The 18,553-nt window shown below is 28.0% G+C and overlaps 1 protein-coding gene across 1 annotated transcript; it reads left to right on the top strand.

Moving 5' to 3' along the window:
- The first annotated feature begins 2,919 nt into the window (after positions 1-2,919).
- On the top strand, positions 2,920-13,490 carry LOC135924544 (mucin-2-like). Its single transcript, XM_065459606.1, has 80 exons — positions 2,920-2,923; positions 3,497-3,565; positions 3,619-3,687; positions 3,741-3,809; positions 3,863-3,931; positions 3,985-4,053; positions 4,105-4,173; positions 4,212-4,295; positions 4,339-4,407; positions 4,461-4,529; positions 4,583-4,651; positions 4,705-4,773; positions 4,827-4,895; positions 4,949-5,017; positions 5,072-5,140; positions 5,195-5,263; positions 5,318-5,386; positions 5,440-5,508; positions 5,674-5,742; positions 5,796-5,864; positions 5,918-5,986; positions 6,041-6,109; positions 6,163-6,231; positions 6,285-6,353; positions 6,407-6,475; positions 6,529-6,597; positions 6,651-6,719; positions 6,769-6,837; positions 6,891-6,959; positions 7,013-7,081; positions 7,136-7,204; positions 7,259-7,327; positions 7,381-7,449; positions 7,503-7,571; positions 7,625-7,693; positions 7,747-7,815; positions 7,869-7,937; positions 7,987-8,055; positions 8,109-8,177; positions 8,231-8,299; positions 8,353-8,421; positions 8,476-8,544; positions 8,599-8,667; positions 8,721-8,789; positions 8,844-8,912; positions 8,966-9,034; positions 9,088-9,156; positions 9,210-9,278; positions 9,330-9,398; positions 9,452-9,520; positions 9,574-9,642; positions 9,696-9,764; positions 9,818-9,886; positions 9,940-10,008; positions 10,063-10,131; positions 10,184-10,252; positions 10,302-10,370; positions 10,424-10,492; positions 10,546-10,614; positions 10,665-10,733; positions 10,787-10,855; positions 10,909-10,977; positions 11,032-11,100; positions 11,154-11,222; positions 11,276-11,344; positions 11,394-11,462; positions 11,516-11,584; positions 11,638-11,706; positions 11,760-11,828; positions 11,882-11,950; positions 12,004-12,072; positions 12,126-12,194; positions 12,248-12,316; positions 12,370-12,438; positions 12,492-12,560; positions 12,614-12,682; positions 12,735-12,803; positions 12,857-12,925; positions 12,976-13,044; positions 13,477-13,490. Exons 1-80 carry the CDS (start codon positions 2,920-2,922, stop codon positions 13,488-13,490), a joined length of 5,415 nt encoding a protein of 1,804 aa, XP_065315678.1.
- Positions 13,491-18,553: the final 5,063 nt, after the last annotated feature.

Genomic DNA, 18,553 nt, shown 5'->3' with positions numbered 1-18,553 from the left:
CTCCGTGTAAAAATTAAATCTGAATTATGAATAGAAGTATCTTTGTAAAATCAAACAACGGTAAAATTCCAATAATAATTTTGAAAGTAAAAAATTATATCTGTATAATGGTGTAAAATAATATCATTTATTTGGTATGAAATTATCATTTTTATGTAAATGTTGATATAATGGAAAATTTATATACTAACCTTCTTCTTGCTAAATAATTAAACATACTATATAAATGATATTATTTTATACCATAAGAGATAAATTTTTAACTTTCAAAATTATGCTATTGGGATTTAACCATTTTTTGATATAATAAAGATACTTCTGATATTCCTAATTCTGAGCTGATTCCTATAATAGCTAATAAACAAAAACCACACATCATCTAGAACATCACATTAGAAATATATACAAAAATTAAAAAATTGAATAAAATATTTGATTTTATTTACTAATTTATATACAATTTTTAAATAATATATTTTAGATTACAAATATGAACCGTATCTTATTTAATAGGATTTTATTGTATACAAAAATTGAATAAATATTTGAATTTATTAAATAATTTATATTTAAATAATATATCTTAGATTACAAATACAAATATACCCATTGTGACTGTTTGGTAGTATTTTTATCTTAATAATAAACAAAAATTTCACAATCAACTAGGGCTTAACATTAGAAATATATACAAAAACTAAAAATATTGAATAAATATTTGAATTTATTTACTTTTACTAATTTATATTAGAATTATATTTAAATAATATATTTTACAAATACAAATATGCCATTGTGACTGTTTGGTAGTATTTTTATCTTAATAATAAATAATAAACAAAAATTTCACAATCAACTAGAGCTTAACATTAGAAATATATTTAAAAAAAGTAAAAAATTGAATAAATATTTGAATTTATTTACTTTTACTAATTTATATTAGATTTATATTTAATTAATATATATTCGATTACAAATACAAATATGCCAATTGTGACTATTTGGTAGTATTTTTATCTTATTAATTAATAATAAACAAAAATTTCACAATCATCTGGAGCTTAACATTAGAAATATATAAAAAAAACTTAAAAATTGAATAAATATTTGAATTTATTAACTTTTACTAATTTGTATTAGATTATATTTAAATAATATATTTTAGATTACAAATACAAATATGCCATTGTAACTGTTTGGTAGTATTTTTATCTTAATAATAAATAATAAACAAAAATTTTACAATCAACTAGAGCTTAATATTAGAAATATATACAAAAACTAAAAAAATTGGATAAATATTTGAATTTATTTTCTTTTACTAATTTATATTAGATTTATATTTAAATAATATATTTTAGATTACAAATACAAATATGCCAATTGTGACTATTTGGTAGTATTTTTATCTTATTAATTAATAATAAACAAAAATTTCACAATCATCTGGAGCTTAACATTAGAAATATATAAAAAAAACTTAAAAATTGAATAAATATTTGAATTTATTAACTTTTACTAATTTGTATTAGATTATATTTAAATAATATATTTTAGATTACAAATACAAATATGCCATTGTAACTGTTTGGTAGTATTTTTATCTTAATAATAAATAATAAACAAAAATTTTACAATCAACTAGAGCTTAATATTAGAAATATATACAAAAACTAAAAAAATTGGATAAATATTTGAATTTATTTTCTTTTACTAATTTATATTAGATTTATATTTAAATAATATATTTTAGATTACAAATACAAATATGCCAATTGTTACTGTTTGGTAGTATTTTTATCTTATTAATTAATAATAAACAAAAATTTCACAATCATCTAGAGCTTAACATTAGAAATATATACAAAAACTAAAAAATTGAATAAATATCTGAATTAATTTACTTTTACTAATTTATATTAGATTTATATTTAAATAATATATTTTAGATTACAAATGTTTGGTAGTATTTTATATTAAATAACTAATTAGTAATAAATAATTATATAACTTTTATGTAGGTTTCCAACCCAACGGCCAAGAAAACTATCACCGAAAATAGAATTAAACACCAACTGAAATATATAGAATTCTAACAAAATTAGTTAGAATTAGATAAAAAGAAAAATTATTAAATATTTTATTTAAAAACCGTTTCTAATCTTTATTATTTTTTAGGATATAAAAATCAATTCGTACTATTAATTTGGTGCGATTAATTTTCGTATGAAGTTGGACTAATTAATGATTAATTGTAGATCAATTGTGGGATTCCAACATAACCTTTAAACAACTAACCTATAAAGAAATATCCATTCCTAAATAAATCTAATTTTGTAGGCTATTTGTGACCAAAGTCAAGAGAACAGTACTAGATGTTCCTGGCTTTACCATAAACTAGATTAAATATATGTAATTATAGCTAAACAAATGGGATAATATTAAATATTATTACTAATTTATTACAATTCAATTTTTCCTACTACAATATATTTAATCAAATGTAAATATTGATTTTTACAAAATATAATGAATTTAACTGATTGACAAACAAAACCTTAATAACGTAGAGATATCATGGTGTTTAGGTTGATAGTTACTCATGAGTTGTAACTATAAATAATGTGTGTCTAATTTATGGTTCATTATAAATTACAATTATATATAAATAATGTATTTTTCGAAAATGATATAGTCGAATATATTCTAGGATATGTTATGAATTTTTATGGTTTATAACTAATAAATAGTTATATTAAATAATTTGAATATAACGGTGGCATGATATTGGACATGTATCTAATATTATTAAAAGTTCGAAAAGGAGAGAAGATAACTGTGACTTTATCTTTAGTATTATATTTATATCCATGTGATCACCTTATAGTGTGTATTTTAAAATATAAAGTGGAATGACATATGGGTATTCTTTTTCCATCATATGAGCAGGCCATCATCCCACAGATATATTGTATAATATAAATTTCAACACGTCTGTGTAGTATCCACAATATATTTGAATTTTCAAAATTTTCATTAGAGTGTGTGAAATAAAAATATGACTAAAATTCGATACTTGAATTATAAAAGTTAAATATGTTTAAAATAATTAATTCATTTCATTAATATGAGCTGTATATTGGGGTTAGTATTCTAAATTTCTCAAATAATATTAGGAATTGAATTTTTTCGTGATGATTTTACAATCATAGTTTTTAAGGATTTTTCGCGAAAATATTTGTGTTTTATATCATATGAATATATATAGAGTAAACGTGTAAAATTTATAACATCATCATCCTAGTGCTAATATAATTTAAGAATATATATGTGAATATTTTAATTATATTATATATTTATAAATTGTTTTAAAGCATATGTAATATTTATTAAACCAACCCTCACTACTCCCTATGTTGACCGTTCACAACATACACCAACATGTAAACCTCTTTATTTATATGAAAAATAAATAATAAATTTACCATTCTTATAGCTACTCGAAGATTTTCTATACCAACTCGCATCACTACCGATGTTGACCGTTCACAAGAGACACCATCAAGTAAACCTTTTATTTTATAAGCATAATAAATAATAAATTTACCATTCTTATAGCTACTCGAAGATTTTCTATACCAACTCGCATCACTACCGATGTTGACCGTTCACAAGAGACACCATCAAGTAAACCTTTTATTTTATAAGCATAATAAATAATAAATTTACCATACTTATAGCTACTCTAAGATTTTCTATACCAACTAGCATCACTACCGACGTTGACCGTTCACAACAGACACCATCAAGTAAAACTTTTTATTTATAAGCATAATACATAATAAATTTACAATACTTATAGCTACTCGAAGATTTTCTATACCAACTAGCTTCACTACCGATGTTGACCGTTCACAACAGACACCATCAAGTAAACCTTTTTATTTATATGCATAATAAATAATAAATTTACCATATTTATAGCTACTCGAAGATTTTCTATACCAACTCTCATCACTACCGATGTAGACCGTTCACAACAGACACCATCAAGTAAACCATTTATCTTATAAGCAAAATGAATAATAAATTTAATTCTTATAGCTACTCGAAGATTTTCTATACCAACTCGCATCGCTACCGATGTTGACCGTTCACAACAGACACCATCAAGTAAACCTTTTATCTTATAAGCAAAATGAATAATAAAGTTACCATTCTTATAGCTACTCGAAGATTTTCTATACCAACTCGCATCACTACCGATGTAGACAGTTCACAACAGACATCATCAAGTAAATCTTTTTATAATAAATAATATATTTACCATTCTTATAGCTACTCGAAGATTTTCTATACCAACTCGCATCACTACCGATGTAGACCGTTCACAACAGACACCATCAAGTAAATCTTTTTATTTATAATCATAATAAATAATAAATTTACCATTCTTATAGCTACTCGAAGATTTTCTATACCAACTCGCATCACTACCGATGTAGACCGTTCACAACAGACACCATCAAGTAAATCTTTTTATTTATAAGCATAATAAATAATAAATTTACCATTCTTATAGCTACTCGAAGATTTTCTATACCAACTCGCATCACTACCGATGTAGATCGTTCACAACAGACACCATCAAGTAAATCCTTTTATTTATAAGCATAATAAATAATAAATTTACCATTCTTATAGCTACTCGAAGATTTTCTATACCAACTCGCATCATTACCGATGTTGACCGTTCACAACAGACACCATCAAGTAAATCCTTTTATTTATAAGCATAATAAATAATAAATTTACCATTCTTATAGCTACTCGAAGATTTTCTATACCAACTCGCATCATTACCGATGTTGACCGTTCACAACAGACACCATCAAGTAAATCCTTTTATTTATAAGCATAATAAATAATAAATTTACCATTCTTATAGCTACTCGAAGATTTTCTATACCAACTCGCATCACTACCGATGTAGACCGTTCACAACAGACACCATCAAGTAAATCCTTTTATTTATAAGCATAATAAATAATAAATTTACCATATCTTATAGCTACTCGAAGATTTTCTATACCAACTCGCATCACTACCGATGTTGACCGTTCACAACAGACACCATCAAGTAAATCTTTTTATTTATAATCATAATAAATAATAAATTTACCCATTCTAATAGCTACTCGAAGATTTTCTATACCAACTCGCATCACTACCGATGTTGACCGTTCACAACAGACACCATCAAGTAAATCCTTTTATTTATAAGCATAATAAATAATAAATTTACCCATTCTAATAGCTACTCGAAGATTTTCTATACCAACTCGCATCACTACCGATGTAGACCGTTCACAACAGACACCATCAAGTAAATCTTTTTATTTATAATCATAATAAATAATAAATTTACCATTCTTATAGCTACTCGAAGATTTTCTATACCAACTCGCATCACTACCGATGTAGACAGTTCACAACAGACATCATCAAGTAAATCTTTTTATAATAAATAATATATTTACCATTCTTATAGCTACTCGAAGATTTTCTATACAACTCGCATCACTACCGATGTAGACCGTTCACAACAGACACCATCAAGTAAATCTTTTTATTTATAAGCATAATAAATAATATATTTACCATATCTTATAGCTACTCGAAGATTTTCTATACCAACTCGCATCACTACCGATGTAGACCGTTCACAACAGACACCATCAAGTAAATCCTTTTATTTATAAGCATAATAAATAATAAATTAACCATTCTTATAGCTACTCGAAGATTTTCTATACCAACTCGCATCATTACCGATGTTGACCGTTCACAACAGACACCATCAAGTAAATCCTTTTATTTATAAGCATAATAAATAATAAATTTACCATTCTTATAGCTACTCGAAGATTTTCTATACCAACTCGCATCACTACCGATGTAGACCGTTCACAACAGACACCATCAAGTAAACCTTTTTATTTATAAGCATAATAAATAATAAATTTACCATATCTTATAGCTACTCGAAGATTTTCTATACCAACTCGCATCACTACCGATGTTGACCGTTCACAACAGACACCATCAAGTAAATCCTTTTATTTATAAGCATAATAAATAATAAATTTACCATTCTTATAGCTACTCGAAGATTTTCTATACCAACTCGCATCACTACCGATGTTGACCGTTCACAACAGACACCATCAAGTAAATCTTTTTATTTATAATCATAATAAATAATAAATTTACCCATCTAATAGCTACTCGAAGATTTTCTATACCAACTCGCATCACTACCGATGTTGACCGTTCACAACAGACACCATCAAGTAAATCTTTTTATTTATAATCATAATAAATAATAAATTTACCCATCTAATAGCTACTCGAAGATTTTCTATACCAACTCGCATCACTACCGATGTAGACCGTTCACAACAGACACCATCAAGTAAATCTTTTTATTTATAATCATAATAAATAATATATTTACCATTCTTATAGCTACTCGAAGATTTTCTATACCAACTCGCATCACTACCAATGTAGACCGTTCACAACAGACACCATCAAGTAAATCTTTTTATTTATAAGCATAATAAATAATATATTTACCATATTTATAGCTACTCGAAGATTTTCTATACCAACTCGCATCACTACCGATGTTGACCGTTCACAACAGACACCATCAAGTCTTTTTATTTATAATCATAATAAATAATAAATTAACCATTCTTATAGCTACTCGAAGATTTTCTATACCAACTCGCATCATTACCGATGTTGACCGTTCACAACAGACACCATCAAGTAAATCCTTTTATTTATAAGCATAATAAATAATAAATTTACCATTCTTATAGCTACTCGAAGATTTTCTATACCAACTCGCATCACTACCGATGTAGACCGTTCACAACAGACACCATCAAGTAAATCTTTTTATTTATAAGCATAATAAATAATAAATTTACCATTCTTATAGCTACTCGAAGATTTTCTATACCAACTCGCATCACTACCGATGTAGACCGTTCACAACAGACACCATCAAGTAAATCTTTTTATTTATAATCATAATAAATAATAAATTTACCCATTCTAATAGCTACTCGAAGATTTTCTATACCAACTCGCATCACTACCGATGTAGACCGTTCACAACAGACACCATCAAGTAAATATTTTTATTTATAAGCATAATAAATAATAAATTTACCATATCTTATAGCTACTCGAAGATTTTCTATACCAACTCGCATCACTACCGATGTAGACCGTTCACAACAGACACCATCAAGTAAATCTTTTTATTTATAATCATAATAAATAATAAATTTACCATTCTTATAGCTACTCGAAGATTTTCTATACCAACTCGCATCACTACCGATGTAGACCGTTCACAGCAGACACCATCAAGTAAATCTTTTTATTTATAATCATAATAAATAATAAATTTACCCATCTAATAGCTACTCGAAGATTTTCTATACCAACTCGCATCACTACCGATGTTGACCGTTCACAACAGACACCATCAAGTAAATCTTTTTATTTATAATCATAATAAATAATAAATTTACCCATCTAATAGCTACTCGAAGATTTTCTATACCAACTCGCATCACTACCGATGTAGACCGTTCACAACAGACACCATCAAGTAAATCTTTTTATTTATAATCATAATAAATAATATATTTACCATTCTTATAGCTACTCGAAGATTTTCTATACCAACTCGCATCACTACCAATGTAGACCGTTCACAACAGACACCATCAAGTAAATCTTTTTATTTATAAGCATAATAAATAATATATTTACCATATTTATAGCTACTCGAAGATTTTCTATACCAACTCGCATCATTACCGATGTTGACCGTTCACAACAGACACAATCAAGTCTTTTTATTTATAATCATAATAAATAATAAATTAACCATTCTTATAGCTACTCGAAGATTTTCTATACCAACTCGCATCATTACCGATGTTGACCGTTCACAACAGACACCATCAAGTAAATCCTTTTATTTATAAGCATAATAAATAATAAATTTACCATTCTTATAGCTACTCGAAGATTTTCTATACCAACTCGCATCACTACCGATGTAGACCGTTCACAACAGACACCATCAAGTAAATCTTTTTATTTATAAGCATAATAAATAATAAATTTACCATTCTTATAGCTACTCGAAGATTTTCTATACCAACTCGCATCACTACCGATGTAGACCGTTCACAGCAGACACCATCAAGTAAATCTTTTTATTTATAATCATAATAAATAATAAATTTACCCATCTAATAGCTACTCGAAGATTTTCTATACCAACTCGCATCACTACCGATGTAGACCGTTCACAACAGACACCATCAAGTAAATATTTTTATTTATAAGCATAATAAATAATATATTTACCATATCTTATAGCTACTCGAAGATTTTCTATACCAACTCGCATCACTACCGATGTAGACCGTTCACAACAGACACCATCAAGTAAATATTTTTATTTATAAGCATAATAAATAATAAATTTACCATATCTTATAGCTACTCGAAGATTTTCTATACCAACTCGCATCACTACCGATGTAGACCGTTCACAACAGACACCATCAAGTAAATCTTTTTATTTATAATCATAATAAATAATAAATTTACCATTCTTATAGCTACTCGAAGATTTTCTATACCAACTCGCATCACTACCGATGTAGACCGTTCACAGCAGACACCATCAAGTAAATCTTTTTATTTATAATCATAATAAATAATAAATTTACCCATTCTAATAGCTACTCGAAGATTTTCTATACCAACTCGCATCACTACCGATGTTGACCGTTCACAACAGACACCATCAAGTAAATCTTTTTATTTATAATCATAATAAATAATAAATTTACCCATCTAATAGCTACTCGAAGATTTTCTATACCAACTCGCATCACTACCGATGTAGACCGTTCACAACAGACACCATCAAGTAAATCTTTTTATTTATAATCATAATAAATAATATATTTACCATTCTTATAGCTACTCGAAGATTTTCTATACCAACTCGCATCACTACCGATGTAGACCGTTCACAACAGACACCATCAAGTAAATCTTTTTATTTATAAGCATAATAAATAATATATTTACCATATTTATAGCTACTCGAAGATTTTCTATACCAACTCGCATCATTACCGATGTTGACCGTTCACAACAGACACCATCAAGTAACTTTTTATTTATAATCATAATAAATAATAAATTAACCATTCTTATAGCTACTCGAAGATTTTCTATACCAACTCGCATCATTACCGATGTTGACCGTTCACAACAGACACCATCAAGTAAATCCTTTTATTTATAAGCATAATAAATAATAAATTTACCATTCTTATAGCTACTCGAAGATTTTCTATACCAACTCGCATCACTACCGATGTAGACCGTTCACAACAGACACCATCAAGTAAATCTTTTTATTTATAAGCATAATAAATAATAAATTTACCATTCTTATAGCTACTCGAAGATTTTCTATACCAACTCGCATCACTACCGATGTAGACCGTTCACAGCAGACACCATCAAGTAAATCTTTTTATTTATAATCATAATAAATAATAAATTTACCCATCTAATAGCTACTCGAAGATTTTCTATACCAACTCGCATCACTACCGATGTAGACCGTTCACAACAGACACCATCAAGTAAATATTTTTATTTATAAGCATAATAAATAATATATTTACCATATTTATAGCTACTCGAAGATTTTCTATACCAACTCGCATCACTACCGATGTAGACCGTTCACAACAGACACCATCAAGTAAATCTTTTTATTTATAATCATAATAAATAATAAATTTACCATTCTTATAGCTACTCGAAGATTTTCTATACCAACACGCATCACTACCGATGTAGACCGTTCACAACAGACACCATCAAGTAAATCTTTTTATTTATAATCATAATAAATAATAAATTTACCCATTCTAATAGCTACTCGAAGATTTTCTATACCAACTCGCATCATTACCGATGTTGACCGTTCACAACAGACACCATCAAGTAAACCTTTTATTTATAATCATAATAAATAATAAATTTACCATTCTTATAGCTACTCGAAGATTTTCTATACCAACTCTCATCACTACCGATGTCGACCGTTCACAACAGACACCATCAAGTAATTTTATTTATAAGCATAATAAATAATAAATTAACCATTCTTATAGCTACTCGAAGATTTTCTATACCAACTCGCATCATTACCGATGTTGACCGTTCACAACAGACACCATCAAGTAAATCCTTTTATTTATAAGCATAATAAATAATAAATTTACCATTCTTATAGCTACTCGAAGATTTTCTATACCAACTCGCATCACTACCAATGTAGACCGTTCACAACAGACACCATCAAGTAAATCTTTTTATTTATAAGCATAATAAATAATATATTTACCATATTTATAGCTACTCGAAGATTTTCTATACCAACTCGCATCATTACCGATGTTGACCGTTCACAACAGACACAATCAAGTACTTTTTATTTATAATCATAATAAATAATAAATTAACCATTCTTATAGCTACTCGAAGATTTTCTATACCAACTCGCATCATTACCGATGTTGACCGTTCACAACAGACACCATCAAGTAAATCCTTTTATTTATAAGCATAATAAATAATAAATTAACCATTCTTATAGCTACTCGAAGATTTTCTATACCAACTCGCATCACTACCGATGTAGACCGTTCACAACAGACACCATCAAGTAAATCTTTTTATTTATAAGCATAATAAATAATAAATTTACCATTCTTATAGCTACTCGAAGATTTTCTATACCAACTCGCATCACTACCGATGTAGACCGTTCACAGCAGACACCATCAAGTAAATCTTTTTATTTATAAGCATAATAAATAATAAATTTACCCATTCTAATAGCTACTCGAAGATTTTCTATACCAACTCGCATCACTACCGATGTAGACCGTTCACAACAGACACCATCAAGTAAATCTTTTTATTTATAATCATAATAAATAATATATTTACCATTCTTATAGCTACTCGAAGATTTTCTATACCAACTCGCATCACTACCGATGTAGACCGTTCACAACAGACACCATCAAGTAAATCTTTTTATTTATAAGCATAATAAATAATATATTTACCATATTTATAGCTACTCGAAGATTTTCTATACCAACTCGCATCATTACCGATGTTGACCGTTCACAACAGACACAATCAAGTCTTTTTATTTATAATCATAATAAATAATAAATTAACCATTCTTATAGCTACTCGAAGATTTTCTATACCAACTCGCATCACTACCGATGTAGACCGTTCACAGCAGACACCATCAAGTAAATCTTTTTATTTATAAGCATAATAAATAATAAATTTACCCATCTAATAGCTACTCGAAGATTTTCTATACCAACTCGCATCACTACCGATGTAGACCGTTCACAGCAGACACCATCAAGTAAATCTTTTTATTTATAAGCATAATAAATAATAAATTTACCATTCTTATAGCTACTCGAAGATTTTCTATACCAACTCGCATCACTACCGATGTAGACCGTTCACAACAGACACCATCAAGTAAATCTTTTTATTTATAAGCATAATAAATAATAAATTTACCATTCTTTTAGCTACTCGAAGATTTTCTATACCAACTCGCATCACTACCGATGTAGACCGTTCACAGCAGACACCATCAAGTAAATCTTTTTATTTATAATCATAATAAATAATAAATTTACCCATCTAATAGCTACTCGAAGATTTTCTATACCAACTCGCATCACTACCGATGTAGACCGTTCACAGCAGACACCATCAAGTAAATCTTTTTATTTATAAGCATAATAAATAATAAATTTACCCATCTAATAGCTACTCGAAGATTTTCTATACCAACTCGCATCACTACCGATGTAGACCGTTCACAGCAGACACCATCAAGTAAATCTTTTTATTTATAAGCATAATAAATAATAAATTTACCATTCTTATAGCTACTCGAAGATTTTCTATACCAACTCGCATCACTACCGATGTAGACCGTTCACAACAGACACCATCAAGTAAATCTTTTTATTTATAAGCATAATAAATAATAAATTTACCATTCTTTTAGCTACTCGAAGATTTTCTATACCAACTCGCATCACTACCGATGTAGACCGTTCACAACAGACACCATCAAGTAAATCTTTTTATTTATAAGCATAATAAATAATAAATTTACCATTCTTTTAGCTACTCGAAGATTTTCTATACCAACTCGCATCACTACCGATGTAGACCGTTCACAGCAGACACCATCAAGTAAATCTTTTTATTTATAATCATAATAAATAATAAATTTACCCATCTAATAGCTACTCGAAGATTTTCTATACCAACTCGAATCACTACCGATGTAGACCGTTCACAACAGACACCATCAAGTAAATCTTTTTATTTATAAGCATAATAAATAATATATTTACCATATTTATAGCTACTCGAAGATTTTCTATACCAACTCGCATCATTACCGATGTTGACCGTTCACAACAGACACCATCAAGTAAACCTTTTATTTATAATCATAATAAATAATAAATTTACCATTCTTTTAGCTACTCGAAGATTTTCTATACCAACTCTCATCACTACCGATGTAGACCGTTCACAACAGACACCATCAAGTAAATCCTTTTATTTATAAGCATAATAAATAATAAATTTACCATTCTTATAGCTACTCGAAGATTTTCTATACCAACTCGCATCATTACCGATGTTGACCGTTCACAAGTGACACCATCAAGTAAACCTTTTATTTTATAAGCATAATTAATATATTTAACATTCTTATAGCCACTAAAAGATTTTTTATTCCAACTCGCATCATTCCCGATCTTGACCGTTCACAATACACACCATCAAGTAAATTTTTTAATTGATATTATTATTTTTTTAGCTAAAATTTATCAATGACAAAGGTTTATTTATAATTTCATATTATTATAATTTAATATTATATATTTTATTTTATCGATCATGCCCCATGAAATAAGGATAGCATTTGTTTTAATTTTAATTTTTTTTTAAAAAATTAACCTGTTAATAATAGATAATCCCTTCCCTGATATCTGATGAAAATTATAAAATTCGAAATTCCATTTATATTATCATTTTTAGAGATAATCATATTATGAATATTATTCTTGTCATGTTTTGTTAATTGACTTCCTATTCAATTGGTTTATTAACCTGCCACATCCTACCTATTATGCACTCCTTAAATGTCATGATTTATTTTACTTTGAGTGAGCCTATTAAATATTTGACAACATTATATTTTTACATAATATACAGGTTATTACGACTAAGAATCTATAATTACCCGTCTAGGACTAATTTTGACTAATATTCTTATAAATGATACATATATATTTTTAATTATTCCCAATATTATATATATATAAAATTATTATCCGGCACATTATATAATAACTATTGCTCATATGTATCCTGTATTTTGGGTAATAACATTATCTAAATAATTTTATATTAGCTTTTTTTAACCCACGTGTTTGAGTTCAAGCAGAGACAAAATAATATATTTATAGCTATAAACAAATTACTTTTGGAAATGAATCTTTATAAATTAGCTCTAGCCAATCAAAAATCAAGTAAACCCATGATATCTTTCTTCCCATTGGTTCATAGATCAGTTAAATTCATTATAATAATTTTACATTTACCATTTCTATTTTACTATATTAACAAGACCATTACATATAAATTTTCATTTGATTAGTTAAATAGATATAGATAGATAGAGTTATTAAAATATGATTGAGAAATTTATTTAATATTTCTCTCATTTGGTTATTCTAATATTTGTGTATACAATTTATTTTATTTCTTAAAATTATATATTTTTAAATTTTTATTTGATAATATAATTTTTGATTTTTAAAAAACAAATTTTTTAAACAAATAAACCACAATAAATATGAAAATTATATATATATATATATTAACGAATCAATATAAATACAAGTTAGTGTGGCGACTATTTAGCCCTAACGAAATAGGCTATAGGTAATTAATATAATTCTTACAAATTGCGTAAAAAACATATTTAAAATTATTCTTCGTGATATATTTACTTGAATGGGCCCAAAATATTTATGTGCTTGGGAAAAACCTATAAAAACGCTCCCTTTCTAACCAAGCTAGATGCCAGAATTATTTAGTGTACAGTATATGAAATTACATCTATAATCAGATTTGAATGCTACTAATGTAACTCTTGCGATTCTCCTTATACTTATATTTTTCTTGGGGACAACTCATCTTGGAGTTAATTAATGATACAATTTATCAAGACTGCATAATATGGTCTCACTAAATAATCAAATATTTAATCTTCCTAATATATTTTTTTCCCATAAAAATTGATAATATTATTTAATTTTAACATCTCGGAGAATTCATAAAACTACTACCTACTTCAAATATCATCAATAGATATTCTATAAGAACACCATTAAGTAATAGGTCTTATTTTTTTCAATTCATTACCATAGATGAATTTTTTTATCAAAATTATTATATTTCAGCTAGAAGAAGAATCCCAGTTTTGCCAACCGCTAGTTTCAATAATAATAAACCCCCCTCCACTCAATCGAGCCAATCCAGTCGCTCACCAAGTATAAATCTTCCTAATTTTTTTTAGAATATAATCGATATTATTATTTAATTTTAAGAACCCGGAAATGCTTTAAATATCAACAACAGATATAATGTACAAACACCATTCAGTAATAGATCTCTTTTCTTTTAAATCCATTACCGTAAGATGAATTTTTAATCAAAATTATTATATTTCAGCTAGGCGAATAATTCCAAATTTACCAAACCCCGCTAACATACTCCATCGCCTTCAATCGGGTAAAACTTTTCCAATAATTTTAATCAAAAATAAAATTTATTCCTCATATCGGATCTTGGAAAAGATTCTTTAACACAATCATCCAAACGAATAAAAAGAAAATCTTTTAATTATTTTGCATCATTTCATACAGTCAGTGGCGTATTTTTTTTTTTTAAAACGCCCCGCAATAAGATAACAGAGATAACAAATAATTTTTGCGTTTTTTAAACTTTTTTTGAACTTTTAACAATTGAAATCGTTTATAAAATAAGAGCTATAAAGGATATGGAGCTAAAACGAGGCCTTAATCGGATAAGAGAAAACAGTGGAATCTACCCAAAAAAAAATACAGTTTTATCATATGAAAAAAAGATAGATATACTTTTCTAGTAGTGACCTATTTTAAATTCTCATATGAGAAAATTAATGATTACAACTTTATCGTATTTAAAATTTTTTTCTTCATTTATTATCGATTAAGATCTTATACATTTCCCAAAAATTCTCGGGCCTACTGAAAGAGGTATTATACAATTATATTACTTTTTATGTTACTTAAATTCTTAAGTTTTTTATATTATATAAAAATTCAAATCTTAAAGAAAATCTATTTGCGCATCGCATTTATTATTATGATGATACTATTATAATTATTTTTGCTTGATTTGTTTATAATTTCTGTATTCACCTTAATTTTAATTCATTATAATATTCAATCAAATTAATAACCTTTTAGGAGTTAAGGTTACTATAGAAAATTATGCATAATTCAGGCTAAGGAGTACGTATCAGGACATTCTAGTTTTTTAAGAATTCTGTCTTATAAATTTTGAAACAAAATGATAAAATGTAGATTACCCATTTATTTAATATATATATAAAAAAAAATTTATGTATTAATTTACCCATTATTTTTTGATCCTAAGAAGGTAATCAGATTATGTCATTTGTATCTCTTTCAACTTTATTTTATTATTTCACCGTTATATTTAGCCCCCCAAATGAAAAGAAAAAGAAATCGAAAGGTTAAAAATTAATTAATTATACATAATATATCCAAACAAATGTCTCTTTTTTTTTTGGCGATACCATTAGTTAGCGTTTTTAAAAGGTTCGATGTTTTGGTAAACGAATAACCGATACTTTAGCCAAAAAAAAATATATATATAGAAATGCCTTAAAGATTACTCTAGAATTCAAAAAAAAAAGGTTTGAATATCTATATAAAAAAAAACGAAATCTTGGGTTCGCTAAATTTTTTTGGTTAGAATATTGGGTTTTATGCCCCTTTCGCAATATATTACAATAGTGCAATTTTGCAATTTTATAGTAATTCTTAATATGTATGTTACGATCTAGTAGTCAAGGTCAAATACACTTATTTGCAGTTATCAATAGTGTTGTAATATTAGCTAACTGTAACTATAAAACAGCGTAGCCATGTTTTTTATTCCAGAAATATTCCAATACTCAACTTGGAAGCTTAATTAAATTTTTTAGGGGCTAAAAAGCTTGACTGAGTCACGATAGAGTTCTTTGGCTTTCTTTCTTTCTTTCTTTCTTTCTTTCTTTCTTTCTTTCTTTCTTTCTTTCTTTCTTTCTTTCTTTCTTTCTTTCTTTCTTTCTTTCTTTCTTTCTTTCATTCATTTAACTAATTATCGAGTCTTGTAGCATTATATAAAATTGTCTAAAAATAATAGGAAAGGTTACTATTCTACACGTGCTGCGATACGTTAAAATTATGTTATTAAAATAATCTAAGTTGGTTACACTCACGGATGCCAGAAATATACGGGTAAGGAGTGGGGAGGGGGGGGGACTATCAGATAATATTTCCTGCCGTATATTTTATTTGGAGGTTTTTATAGGCACAAAACTCATCGTAACCCCTTTGGCTATATTATATTTTTTTTATTAAAAAAAAGTAGCGGATAGCCCGTCAAGAAGGGCGGAGAACCAGAATTTTCTCCTTATGGATAAATAATAAATTTTACCTTTATTTGACGATGGATGAATCGGAATAGTCAAGTGAGAGGAATAGATTATCTGAATTCATTCCTCCAAAATTTCTATAAATTTTTTAAGAGAAAAGGCCAAGTATATATCAGGGAAAATATGGAATAAAAAAAAAAGTAAGAAAAAAATAAGAAGATCTTAGCCAGGATCCTAACCCAAAGCCATCACATTCGTAAGCGACGCACTTGCCGATTAGGCCACGAACGCCTTTCGTTTTAATATACATCATAAATTGCGACACTGTGACTGTGACGCCATGACACTGTGACTGTGACGCCGTGACACTGTGACTGTGACGCCGTGATACTGTGACTGTGACGCCGTGACACTGTGACTGTGACGCCGTGATACTGTGACTGTGACGCCGTGACACTGTGACTGTCACACGGATATATTATAGATAATTTTATCTTTTCCAAAAATTGTCATATTTGTATCATTTACGTAGGGAAATGGTTGTGCAAAGGGGAATTTTATTTATTAGCTTTAGGAATGATATTTTACGAAAACAGGTAAATTTTGGAATGGAGGGATCTCTACCCCCCCCCCCCCCCTCTCCCCTTTGGTTGCCACGGATATGGTTGAGTAATTTTTATATTATTGGCCGCATAACCACGAATCCCTAGTGGCGCGATTGCTATCGCGATTTAACAGCTGATCGATTCGCGAGATTAATTTATTAATTATTAAATAGTAATATTTTATCTTTTAAATTCCATTCATATTAATAATAATAATAATAATAATTTAAGAAATAATGATTTTGATAATAATAATGAAAAAAACATATGTTTTTTAAAGAAAAACTGTCAGCTGTTTAAATCGCCATCGCAATCGGGGGCCCATTACGAATTTAAGGTGATCCGATGTTTACGAAAACTATCACTTAAAACGCCTCTCTAACGGATTCTCTCTGTTAGGATTAATGCTCTGAGAATTGAGGAAGCAGATGAGAACCTGATGGATGGAACAGTTAAACTGAGCACAAATAATTACGCAAACATTTTTTTTAATTCTTTTATTTTTAAAAATTTTCTCACAAAAATAATGATTACAATTTCGAAAACTTTTTTTTTTATAAATTAAAAATATATATAATAATTTCAAATCCAGATGAAGAAAAATTTTATAATTATTCACAACATCTCACCCTTACATTTGGGATGTATTATGGGCTCGATGCCTAAATTCTCATCTTAAAGGATTTGCCAATAGCATGCCCTCTATCTTCTGTATTTCTATTTAATGACGCTTCTGCCTCTGACGTTATAAGGTGATTATTTACTACAGATCCTGTAGAAAAAAATAGTTCTAGGTCCCCCTGGTAAACCTGTCAGGTGAAGTTGCTAGTAATTAGGATTCGATACAATTCCCTTTGCCGTTAAACTCGGGACTCACCATACCCTTTTTCTCGGTAACGGTCCATAATTCGCCCGACAGTCTACCATTTTATGCCCCCGTTCTATCACATAGAAAACATTGGATATCGCTTGA

Source organism: Gordionus sp. m RMFG-2023, chromosome 2, assembly GCF_954871325.1.
Source record: "Gordionus sp. m RMFG-2023 chromosome 2, tfGorSpeb1-WG-v2, whole genome shotgun sequence".
Taxonomy (NCBI): domain Eukaryota; kingdom Metazoa; phylum Nematomorpha; class Gordioida; order Chordodea; family Parachordodidae; genus Gordionus; species Gordionus sp. m RMFG-2023.
This window is presented reverse-complemented; position numbering and strand designations above follow the sequence as displayed.